This window comes from Gossypium arboreum, chromosome 9 (genome assembly GCF_025698485.1).
Source record: "Gossypium arboreum isolate Shixiya-1 chromosome 9, ASM2569848v2, whole genome shotgun sequence".
NCBI classification, from domain to species: domain Eukaryota; kingdom Viridiplantae; phylum Streptophyta; class Magnoliopsida; order Malvales; family Malvaceae; genus Gossypium; species Gossypium arboreum.
In genome coordinates, this window is record NC_069078.1 from 51,798,757 (window position 1) to 51,812,015 (window position 13,259).

General features: G+C 33.6%; 1 protein-coding gene across 1 annotated transcript; it reads right to left on the reverse strand.

The window, feature by feature from the left end:
- Positions 1 to 1,080: 1,080 nt before the first annotated feature.
- LOC108454697 (uncharacterized) lies at positions 1,081 to 13,227 on the reverse strand. The gene is made up of 23 exons (XM_017753234.2): positions 12,644 to 13,227; positions 12,484 to 12,545; positions 11,869 to 12,006; positions 11,482 to 11,754; positions 10,855 to 10,941; positions 10,421 to 10,522; positions 10,253 to 10,318; positions 8,997 to 9,080; positions 8,858 to 8,919; positions 8,391 to 8,435; positions 8,100 to 8,173; positions 7,763 to 7,830; positions 6,830 to 6,898; positions 6,651 to 6,748; positions 6,387 to 6,468; positions 6,158 to 6,236; positions 5,988 to 6,075; positions 5,741 to 5,894; positions 4,531 to 4,722; positions 4,382 to 4,441; positions 2,951 to 3,267; positions 2,205 to 2,310; positions 1,081 to 1,300 (listed from the first exon to the last, which is right to left on the reverse strand). Exons 1-23 carry the CDS (start codon positions 13,113 to 13,115, stop codon positions 1,247 to 1,249), a joined length of 2,832 nt encoding a protein of 943 aa, XP_017608723.1. The 5' UTR covers positions 13,116 to 13,227; the 3' UTR covers positions 1,081 to 1,246.
- Between the last annotated feature and the right edge of the window lie 32 nt (positions 13,228 to 13,259).

Consider the following 13,259-nt stretch of genomic DNA (forward strand, 5'->3'; position numbering starts at 1 on the left):
AATTAAAGTTATAGACTATTTGGATTGTGAATCAAATATTATATGGTCGATGCTAATTGTACAAATAGAAAATATTTTCTTCCACCATATCGTGAAATATGATACCATTTAAGAGAATTTTGACACAAGCACCGTAGATAGCTATAGCTCGTGAACTATTTAATTTGATACACTTAAGGCTTCGAAATGTAGCTGAGAAAACAATCGTTGTTTTTAAAAAAATTTATCATATTAACATCATCACCTTAGTATAGAACAAAAAAATAAGGTTGTATTGTACTAACAAGTTGCATATTTCATAACTTCAATCATAAGTGGAATTGAGATGATCCATACTTTAAATAGTACATGAAAGAAGAAGATTTTGATAATTTAATGATGCAAATTCATATTCATATGATAATAAACTCGATCAATGACTAATAAATAATGATATGGAGCATATGTTAAATATTAGAAAAGGAATAACTCACCAAATATACACTACAACAATTAAATAAAATTGCATATAATGTTATTTTTCTTGTTATTTCTATTAATAATCATATTATTAACTATTTTTAAGGCTAACATAATAGATAATTTGATTTTAATTTGTGTTACTTGTTTAAAAATTATTTTTATCATACTAATAAATTTTATAGTAATTAATATTTTTACAAATAAATTATATAATTATGTAATTATAATTTGTACTACCAAACATAACATAAAAATTATGACATAATTATACTCTATCAACCAAACACATTTAAAATTTACAATTCTTATAATTACCACCCTAATAATTGCTTTCATTTAATTATTTTATTTTGTCCAAACTTACCCTTAATAAATTAGCAACTTATTTAAAAATATAAATTCATATTTAATTTTATTTTTCCATATACTTATTAATTCATGCTCATGTTATGTCGCCGCATCTAAAGTTAATAATCTAAGTACTATTTGATCAATTCCAAACTCACGTACGAGACAAGATCTTAAAATACGAGAAAACATCTAAGTAAAGCAAATCATCCTGTTTCTAATTGCTCTTTTAACTTTCTTTTTCTTTTTTTCTTTTAAATACCGAAAAGATGTACAAGAAAAGAGACTGCTTTTCCATATATATAAATAAAAGCACACTTGTAAGAAATGTTGTCATTATATAATTTTGGAATTTGAAGGGCAAATAATATCAGTGCGTTCAATATCGCACATGAAATTAGCAGCTGCTGAGTGCTGGACAAGACATGAAGATTCATTATAGCAGAAAATCGCGCATTCGAACCGGCCTCTTCACGGCATTGGTAAAACCCTGCATGTAAAAGGAAAGCAAAAAACAACACAGTATTGCATCATTTTCTAGTTTGATAACAATTGCACAGCCAGAAGATGAAACTGGGAATTTGAAGTCATTAAAGCAAGCCATCAGTGACATATCACCAAATTCCAGAAGGTAGCTGAAAATACGTAATCTCTACATATGTTACTTCAACTATTTACTTTAAGTAAACATGTATGATACAAATTCGAATATAAGTACGGGAAAATGATCCTTCAAATATGTGGAAATACTTTGAAAATATAATCATACTTGTACCAGATACAAACACATATCCAACATCACCCCTGAGTCCAAACAAGACACACACACACATATTAGGCTACCCTACAATTTTGGGCATTCTTCGCAAAATCTTGTCTGAGAATGGACCCAAATTGCTAAGTTATTTTAACTTGTAGGTTATGCAATAGTAAAGTCTTTTATTTATAAAAAGAGGCTTAGCACGCATGAGAGGCTAATAAGACAGAGAAGAGGAGTGAATTATTTGAAACTACTTCCCTACACACCCATGCTAGACTTCGCAATTTATCATGTCTAAGATATTATATATGTATATAAATTTTAAAACGCGAGATTTGATACGTTCATGTTTTTGTGTTATTTTGCTGTCGTGTCATGTTTTGTGTTTAGCTCCAGTTATTTTCCACACAAATCTATTGGTCAAAAAGGCAGAGCATCAATATGTTGTTAACCAAAGAAAAAATGGGAATGCAACACAACACTTTGTAGAAAATCCCTTTCAGCAAAACCTTAGGGTTTCATTTTAACATAACATTCATGGCATGACCAAGCAACCAGGTTTTCTATTAGTCATTAACTCGTTATGTACTAAATTTCAGCTTTGATAAAATGAAGCTAAACGATAGGAATTTACCTCATTAAATTTAAATAACAGAGGCCGCAAATCTCTTTCCAACGTCACTTCCTTCACTACTGCAATTTCAGAATCCAGAGAACCTCTGCTGCTTGGTTTTCTAAACCTGGATTATAGTTGACAAAATCTCAACAAATATAATATATATACAGTTATATAAACTGTAGTCAATATATTCTGGTATGGTCCACTGATTTTTTTTATAAATCAGAAGAGATTCCATCTAGAACTGGCACTAAACCTTCATTTGCTACAGTTGACTTATAATCCAAGGCAACATAGTTGATTACTCTAAAAGAATGACATGCTCACTTAACAGACAGACACCAATGGCTGCATACAGCAGCAAGAGAAAGGATCAGGTGAAGACAGCTAAAAAAGCCAGAGATTTACCAAGTATTTAGAACAGGTGTTCTAAAGCTGAAATGAAAAGGTGAGAACAAGATCAACCAGAGTAACCTTCAACTAGATTGACTTTGGCTTAACCCAAATACTTAATCATCTGAAAAACAAATGTATGGGAAGTCTATCGGAAATAAAGCATGAGTCATAGTTCATACGGCCATCAAACATAGCAAAGAAATAGGAAGGGTATGAAGTTGACTTGCCGGGAGGAATTGTCACTTAAATTAGCCACATTTTTATTCTCAAACTTTTACAAAGTTTAGCATAACAATAACAAGAAGAATAAAGAAGGAAAAACTTATTATAAATCAAAATAAAAGGAAAGAAGTCAAAAAGATCACCTTTCAAAGAAATCAAAACCACTACGTGCCTTCCTGACATCTGAAGTGGATTTTTGCTTTGCCTCCACGGTGGCACTTCTGCTAGAAACCAAAGATGATGAAACTGTGGAGGTACTAAGATTACCTTGCCTTGTATTTGATATATTCTTCGCATTTTCAAAGGTCTTTGTGCCTGCACCAGCATTCTCACCAATAGTTTTAGCACATTTGGCTACACTGGCCCCTTTCCCTACAACGCCCTGGTCTCCATTGCAGCATCCATCTGTTCTCTGCGCAGATTTCCCAGTGCTTACTTGCAAAATCTTTTGCTTCTCAACCTGAAATCAGAAAAAATTCCAAAAGCCTTCACAAGTAAGAACACTGTATAAAAGCTTTTACTTTTAATTGAAATTCCTTTTCTGAAAATAAAATGTTGAAGACTGTAACTCGACAGACAGAAGAGATTTCAATCTAAGGAAGAACATGATGTTAAAAAGTTTATGCTAAACGCTGCTTCAAGCTTAAAATCCACCAAGCACAAAGATGACACTTAAAAGAACTTTAAATTAAGAGGATAGGGATATTAAACTCCTATCTATACTAAATTGATTAATTTAATATTTCTCATAGTGGTTTCAGAAGAAAGAAAAATTGTAACTCATGACAGGTCTAGAGTGGAAGTAGGTATCTGGGAAAATGCACCCAAATAATGAAGATTAAATCCATGAAAATGACACCTAACAGTATTTCCAAGTTTTAAAATCTAATTATGAATTGCTTGAGTTTGCATGCCACTAAGCCTACAAAGCTTCAAAAGTAACAAAACTGCAATATCATTGTTCTGTCAAATAAATGTCTTTACAACACACATTTGTTCATCTGGCTAGGAAAAATAAATATGTTGAGCCATGACTATCGTATGATCTATCATCAGTTCATTTGAGATATAAAATAAAACCTTGAAACCGTTTAAAGAAATATTTGGAAACAGCAATGCCATCAAGAACTTTAGAAATAAGTTTCATGGCACCAGAATAAATTAACTTTTTCACTGTATAAGTTCTTTTATTTTATTGCTTCTTTTAGAATCCCTTTTACTCGAATAAATGTCTTACCAAGAACAGAACAAAAAGTGTTATCCTATAGCTCACATATGAGGATCACTCCCCCTATTTACATGATACTTCCCAAAAAATGGCAACCACAAATTTGTTGGATTATTTCCAGTTACATAAAAGATTACAGAGATTAAAAGGGATAGTAAATAGTCAGAATCCGGTGAGTACTAAAGTAATCTATTTCAATGTTGTCTGTCTAAAGCAACTACAGCACCAATAACAATCATCAAGCTATATGCCAACAGAGACAGGCATCAGCAAACATCAAACTAGCATATCTTAAAAATAAAGCAGACAAAAATACAGCATATTGTCAAGTAACTACATTACATACCTCATGCAATAAAACCTGCTTCATAGCTAAGGCAAGTACATGATGATCTGATCTGTAATCCTGCTTATATCAAAGAGAGATATTCAGGTCAAAATCATGAAATTTTGAATAAAGTTGCATGCCATTAAACATAAAGCACAGCTAGAAACCTTGTAAGCAATAAACTCGCCAATGGGGGGCTCAAAAGAGAGTGCTGATGCATCTGAAACTGCTTCATGTCCCATGTTACTGGACAGTGAATCAGACTTCATGTTCTTATAGGTGATAGAATAGGATACCATCACATTTACTAATTGAGTCAAATTATTCTTCTCAGTTTCTGATAATAAGTGCAATGCCACCTGTTGAAGGCACAAGAAAAGCCACAGAAATGAGATGGAAGAACTGCTATATTCTTTTTCTTTATTTCTTTCTTTTTTTTTTTTTGAAAGAAACTGCTGCATTCTTTTAATAAGAGAATAACATGAAAATAGAAAAGGAACATTCTAGATACATGAGAGAGATGAGGGGACACCAAAAATAGTAACAGTAGGCACCCTATATAATGATCAAAGAATTAATATCAAGTAAATCAACATTAAACAATTAATATTGTATATTACTTTGTATCTAAATGTGCACGTGCACAGCTAGAAACACTAGTAAGCAACCGAATGACTAATACTAACTATCTTTACAAAACTCGATAGCATAACTAGCACAAAGAGCCCAGCATCTAAACAAAAATGTGGCAACATTGTCCATAACGTCATCCCTTGGAATTAAATTTACCTTTTCTGATACAAATCCGTGGATAGATTTTAAGGGTCAAAATTTACTTGGAACTCCTGAAGATCCTTTGTTAGATTATAGTTTGCTTAGAACAAATAAAACTTACATGGGGATTGCATACTAAACCTTAGGGACACTACCTTTCCAAAAGTCTGCACCTATTTGATTGCATCTAGCCTTGCCCAATGTTAAACTTCTTGCTTACGTTGTCAATAATTCACCTTCCAAGCATTCTTTAATAACAATAGGAACATATTAAAATTGCAAACAAGATAAAGTTATTTGTTTATACAGTTCAATCAAAATGCATATGCAAATTCCACTGCAGAACACAATTAATTGTAACTGTGCAAAAGACTTTTCCAGTATTAATGAAAAACCAATCTCCAATCAACAAATAGTGGTTCAGCTAACACATTAAAAAAGGAATACATGTTTTGCTGTAAAAAAAGACACAAACCATGAGATGCAAGATACATTATGTTTGCATGCTTCAAGAACTTGCTTAATTTACCTAAATAAACAAAAGAAAAGAAAGAAATTGAAGCCATAAAAGGTCAAAGAATTAAGTAAATTCAAATCAATTACCGGCCTAAAGTTTGGTGGTGACAAGATATGCAACAAAGGAGATATCAAGTCCTCTATGCAGGACTTTGTTGATAAATGTCTAGAAATGTAAGGTGGAATTTTCTGGTGCCAAGCCCTTAAAATATCTGTCTTTTCCATCAGCATAGTACGGTATCTGAAGCATTGCACCAAATACAGTATTATCGACGGTTAGTCCTCCATGTTTGGCATTGGGTTCTTCAGAACCTGGGCACGGAGTAGAGATTACCTTTGAAATGACTTTGGCCACTCAAGAGTTGGCTTTTGGACTTGGGCAACTATCCGATGCAAAGTAATTGCAACAGAAGGCTGATAAACTGCAGTGAAAGATAAAATCAGATGAGTGTTTAGTGGCCATAAACATGCCAGGGATTTGAAGTTGGTACTGCATATGTTCACCTTGAAGGGACATTTGCTGTGTCCGCATAACATACTGTTGCATTACATCAGAGATGCCAAGAGAATTCAAGCATTTGACCTTGAAATATCATGAGTACATGGTAAAGATTTCATTGTGGAAAGAGAACAAGGTAAACAATATTGTATTGCCATATGAATAGGCCATCTACAAATACTTCAGATAAGTTGAATAGGTCATCTACAAATACTTCAGATAGGCAAGCCTTACTGTCTTATGCATCACTGGATCATGATACCGGAGCTGCAAAATGTTTTCATGGATCCCATCCAAAATTACATCATAATCACCACTGCACAGTCATTCATAACTTAAGGTTAGAAGCAAAGGAATTAAATCAAAAAAAAAAAATGCAAAAGGCTTGCTGGTCCACTACAAGGATCATCACACCTTTTGGAGGGAAACATGAAGGGAAAAATAATAATGTTCAAACAGAATTGTAATAAAAGACATTGAGAGGCATCTAATATCTACCGGTTAGATATGAGGGCATGCAGAAAGTCAAATTCACCATAGCTGCTCCCAGAACTAGTGTTAGATTTCCTGTCCCGCTTTGTTCTTTTATGAAAAATCTGAAGGACAGCAGCCTCAAGTGAAAAAATGCTTCAAAGGATAAATAACAAAAACAATTCCAAAATAAGCCACTACCATACCTCTCTCCATATGTCAAAAGCGCTTTTTGAGACATCCTTCCGCCCAACTACTTGTGAACTGATGTCCATCTAGAAAGAGGAAACCATGCTAATCATTACTCATTGCCCTAAATAAAACGCCCAAGCTTTAAAATGTTGAAAATGGAAAAAGAGAAAAAAGAATTAGACTCAAAAATAAACAATTGCAATCATTGACAACAATGATTAAAGAATAAAGGGAAGAAGGGAACAATGTGTAAAAATTGTTAAGTTACTTGTCACAATTGATTAAACGCCAATCATAACCTATTAGATTGAATCAATGAAAGCAGTTAAAAAATTATCTAAACTACCAAAAGGCTATAACGTCTAAGATTATCAAGCAAACTTGCATAGGAAAGAGACACCACATTTCATTCATCTAAAAATGTATACATCAAAAGAAAGAAAAGAAGGTTAGAGTTACAGTAAAGCTACGGTAAAAGATCTTCAAGTGCTGATGTAGCTATTAGAAATGACTAACAATTCAAATGAAACAAATTATAGATTATACTAATCCATAAACTTCATCTTACAGATACCAACATATATGAATTCTAGACTTCAATGGAGAGCTGGTCAATTAATAGCCTCCTATGTAACAAAATTTAACGTTGAGGTTTAAAATTATTTAGTTTTGGTGTTAGTTATAACTATTATACACTTACCAGGCATCACATTACACTTGAAAGTAAAACATTTTAAATTGGCGCAGCAAAAAATTCTATTTTCCTGACTCTTCCCATAAGGAAAGTCTGAAAGGACAATTCTATTTTAGCGGGCAGTATCATTCATTGAATCTTAAACCTTTAACTTCTTTCTGAAATTAGTAAGATTAGCCAAAACCCTTCCAGCAACAGTGCTAGATTTCTTAATGAATGCATTCAAAACCATAAGATGACATAAAAGTCTTACCACATTGAGGGTTTCATTCTTCTTTTGGAGAAACTGGAGAGTGTTCAAACATGACCGTATATCACATTCTGAAACATTTTAACCAAAGGGAATAAAGATAAGTACATTTGAAAAAAAAAAAAAAGGCAGGAAGAAACACAACTAAAATAGTTCATATTATTAAAGCCCAAATATTAAAATGATATCTTGAGATTAGACTAGAAAAAACAAAGGCCTAAATAGAACCAGAACCATGAGAGAAAAAGCAATTCGCATCTAAAGAAGCTTTAGTAATAATATGAATATCTTCACTAATGGAAGTAAAAGAACATCCTCGAAAACAAGCAACAAAACTCACCGGTGAATTCCGCTAGTGCAGTAAGGGCAATGGAACTTGTTTTCATTCCCTCCCTGTTACAAATATACTTGAGCCTGTAAAAGAAACATAATTAGAAAATCAAGCTCACTAATTAATTGTTCTTCCTAGTTATGAATATATTTTCCATCACACAATCAAGTTGTATTGGAAACTAATAATAGCTAATATAAATATGTTAATTTCCTTTTTTAAGGACAATTATGCAATGAAAACACCGGAAGCAAATTGAAGCATCATAACCATTAAGTAATAATATTGCAGAAGAATCACCTGCTTACTACACGACTCACTGTTGGCTGGACAAATATATGAACCCTGGAAAAAAATATTTGGTATTGTCAGGATAATAATTTTAAGCACCTCAAAACTCCACTAAGGAGGGAAAAAAGAGGAAATTTCCAGGTATAACAAACAAACAATAAAAATGAGTTCTAAAAGCTGGCAATCATTAGTGCTACCATTAAACAAGAGGTCAAAAGGCATTTCATCCACACTAGTTATGTGCCTAATGCAGCAGAATCAATGCACCTTTTAATTCAAATACTCTTTCCTTCAGGAGCAGAAATGCCAACAAAAAGGAATAAAGAGATTATCAAAAGAGTTCCTTCTTATAAATTGAGGCAAAAGAAACAAAGAGCTAGTAACACTTGCCAAGTGACCATTCAAATAATAAATGCCATGAGCACCAGGTCAAAATCACCAACATGCTTACTACTGTTGACAGCTAAAGAACTTACTTTGCTATCTGACGCAATGGTCTTAAAGCAGGTGCATAGAGGTCATTACATATGCAAATCACCTACATAGATGGCCCAAAAACTTAGTGTCACCTACAAAATATTACCAAACAGCGCACAAATGGCATTTCAAACTCACAGGTCTTGTTAGGGATGCAGTTTTACTTCCTTTTTTCTTAGCATTATTTTCCTTCCCAAAATCATGCTTCTTTTCAGCAGACACCTGCATCAAGTGATTGTATGATTCATGAACTGTACATAAAAACTACAAGACCCAAATAAATGAAGTAACTGAATCGGAATCCCAATTTGAAATGATTTTATAACTTCTCAACTTATAAAAGGAAATCTATTAACATGAAGGGGAAATGTCTCAACCAGGACAGATTTCCTTTCCTTCCTGTAAATAGATTACCCTCAAAATACAGTTAATTACAGAAAACGTTTAAAAAGAACCAAAGAAACTGATCACCATCAAAAAAATAAAGGAATAGAATCAAGTAAACATATGACTCACTGTCCTATTGACCAATAGAATTATAGTGATGCACTTTTTAGCACACTAATTTAACAAAGATTATCCTATGGCTTGTGCTAACTTAGACAATACTAACAAAGTATAAAAATTTTGGAAATTCTTAAGAGAATATTTTGGCATTTTTTTTGAGTAACTGAAAGTAACTTTTTAGTTGAGCCAAGCCAAGCCAAGCTCTAGTCATAATAAACTCAAGCTCAACACAAAATTTGAGGCTCAACCCTTGGCTCAAGCTCAAAGGAGTTTCATTTTTAAAGCTCGAACTTGAGTCAATATAAAAATCAAACTATTTGAGCTCACTCAATTATATTCATTTACCTAGCAAAATTTGAGTTTGATTCACATGCTTGGCTTGAAGCTCATTTATTTGCGCTCAAGTTCGTGTTCAAGTTCAAGTTCAAGTTTGACTTGAAAATTTCCATTCCTAACTAAAAAATATATTAGAAATAGAAAAACTCAATTAGACTTGCAAACTACTTAAGTCAAGCATTAAGTCACTCAAATTCAACTCACTTGATAGCTAAAGATGCTTGAGCTCAGCTCAACAATAATTGAGCCAATTCAGTTTTTTTGTTTTGTTTTATGAGCCAAACCTGAGTATCTTGCAAGCAAAGATGATGTCTTGTTTACACCCCTAGTTTTTATAAATTGATAATAATTAAGCTTTCTCTACCTTTTAAAGTTTTAACCACCATGCAGGAAAAAATAACTATAAAGAGAACACCAAAATGCTGACTGAAAGAGAGAATATAAAATCAAAGTAGATATTGAAGATCGTTTGAGCATGTCGTAACTAGATGCATGATTGGAATATGCTTCACAAAAACCACAGGACATCAACAATCAGAACCGTGCCATACCATCTTCAAAATAACCTCCACAGCACCCTTCCCATCACCAAGAGCTCCATCTATTTCATCAATCACCTACAAACAACTCAATAAGCTTTTGTTTGAGTATCATCTTGCGTAAACAAATAAATTAAATTAAACTATGAGACTTTCAAAAAGAAATAATTAATAACCAACCAGACATTTGGGTCTTGCATCAGCCATGACAGAGTTCATCTGAACAACATCAAGGATTTTGGCTTCAATTGTTGATGCTGATCGATCATCGCTAGCATTAACCTACACAGGACTCTTATCAAATACTTAAAAAGATTAATGCAGAATACAAATATTAAACAGAAAAATTATGTTACAAAAATATGCAAGAAGTAACAGAACATTCTAGACATATCAATTGAGAAATATGATGCTTGTGAAAATTAACAAGACATCCATGACTCTATAAAATCCTTTTTAGCCAATTAAAACCTCTCTGTCAAAGTAAATCATATTTAATACATAGTAACAGAGAGGCAATCAGAAACAGCTTAATGCAATGGTTGAATGCCACTATCCTGCAATGTTGATGAACCTATGGGACCTTGCATGAGTAAAAGGTAAACACAAAAGACCTCCACAACACGGTATCCACAATGATTTGCAGCTACATGCGCTAGTGTAGTCTTTCCAAGCCCCGGGGAACCGCAAAGTAGAAGAATCTGCAATTTTCATAAGATTCAATTAATGATAGATTTCAAACTTAGAAGTTGATAATTAGCACTAAAATATGATGAAGCAAATTAACACTTTCTAATCTACTAGAAATGCGTTGTCTTATTTAAGAGCACCAAACAAGATAAGAAATTGATGATTTCTCAACTAAGGAGTCTGTTAAAAACCAGATTACATTTATTGTGATGCATGTAACATATCAAAGAATTCAAACAAAACCAGCTGCTAAGTTGAAAACTAAAATTTCTTTCAACTGACACCAAGAGATATTGAAGTATAGTAAACACAGAAGTAAACCAGAGCTACTAGGAACGGATCAATTTGGTTTTCCGAATAAGTACTTAAAACTGTACACTGCTCCTTCTAGAACGTGATGTCATAGAACAGCCTTCTCTTGTGATATTTCTTTTTGGTGCCAATTTGAAATGATTTTATAACTCCTCAACTTATTGAAGGAAAACTATTAACAGGAAGGAAAGGAAATGTCTCAACCAAGACAGATCTCTCTCAAATATACCATTGCTTACCTTCTGTTCTGGTGGACCAGTGAGCCTTGAGTTTTTGTTCCAAAAGTCCTGCATACCTTTTAAATTATTGGTCCCCTGATCCACATTATCAATGTGGTTGTTATTTCCGTTAATCCATCTATGTCCTCTATTCTTTCTTGAAAAATCCATATCAAAAGATTTTTTATGTTGAGTAGAAGAATGTCGTCTGAGAGCTGACAAAACTTCATCTGAGGTACTCCTAATTTCGGATCCAAAAACACAGGAATCCCATTGTTTTAACCACAATAGGACCTGCAGTAAGATCACCATCAGAACTTGATAACTAAAGATATATATACATACATACATAAAGCTTAAAACAATTATCGTCTCCATGAACTACATATGTAAATAACTAGTATGTACCTCACGATTTGTTTGTTCATCGCTAAGGAGCTCAGTGAATGAACTTGGAGCATATTTCTCGACCCAAAGTTGTTCATGGACCATAGTTGTCTCGGGAATAGTTATATCATTCTGATGTTCAGAACTTGCTTCCAAGGCCTTCAACACCCGATAAATGAATTGTAAGAACAATTCTTTCCATGGCAAAATTATATGACCACTAGAACTGCTAATTAGTAAAGCCAAGGGCAAATTTCAATTTAGTTGAGCACAACATAGATCAAAGAAAAAGATTCAAAACTATTACTATCTAGACACTAGCGTGACATGAAAAGAAATTATGGCTGACTGTTAAATCTTCTATAATTTCCCCTAGTTTTGACTTTCATATTTGATAATATTGTACAAGAATGTAATCTTCACTTTGTTTGCTACAACTCTTTCATATTAGAAAGATTGCAATATAAGGAAACAATTTCGTGTAGCAGACTCCAATTCCACAAATACTCTAGCATGTAGACACAAACAAATGAACATTTTCAAAATCACTTTAACATGTTAGTGAATTTATTCAAGATTTGCAGCATTAAAGAGAGAGGGGGGAAAACCCTTCAATTTTTGTAAATGGCAATGTACCTTGGCAAAAGCTTGTTGTTCCACTCTTTGCAATAGAACATTGATTGGTTCAGGAAGAAGGCCTGCAAAGAAATTAAACATTAATTCAAATAAACATAAGAACCATATATTATAGTTGAGAATTTTCATTTTTTTTCTAATTATCCTAAGCATAAACTACCTTTAGATCGTTCTTTGAGATTCAATTTCTCCAATCCTTCATCCCTCTGCCCACCGCTAAGCTTCGCATAAACTCTTTCGCCACCACTTGGCGCAGTGACAGGCATGCAATCGCCATTAATTGCCGACATAAACCTTGACAAATAAACTTCCTCATCCTTTTCAACTGCAACCTCAACGTTAGTTTCCTCTGGCGGAGCGTACCGCAGCCAATCTTCTTCCTCCTCCTCCTCCTCCTCCCCAATATCAATTCTTTTGGTTCTCTTGTTCTTCTCGGGTGGAGATTCGATTGCGTCGGAGTTTCGAGGTCGTTTTGAGCCGTCGGTTTCAAGATTTTTCAAGGGCGGTGATTGTGGAGGAGAGGAATCGGACGGGGGAGAATCTATGTAGGGTTCTTCATAAAAATGGGAGTTGGCTTCCAGTAACTCGAGCTCTTCAGGGAGCGGAATGTCCATGTCCATGTCCATGTCCATAGGAAGGAGCAAAGTCAAAGTGCCGGAGACTGTGAGAGGGAAAAAAGAAGGGGAATGATTTGGGAGCTTTTTTATCTTCTGTATTTTTGGCGGGAAATTGAAGGAAAAAAAAAGCGGCAAGATTTGTTACGTAATTCCGAATAT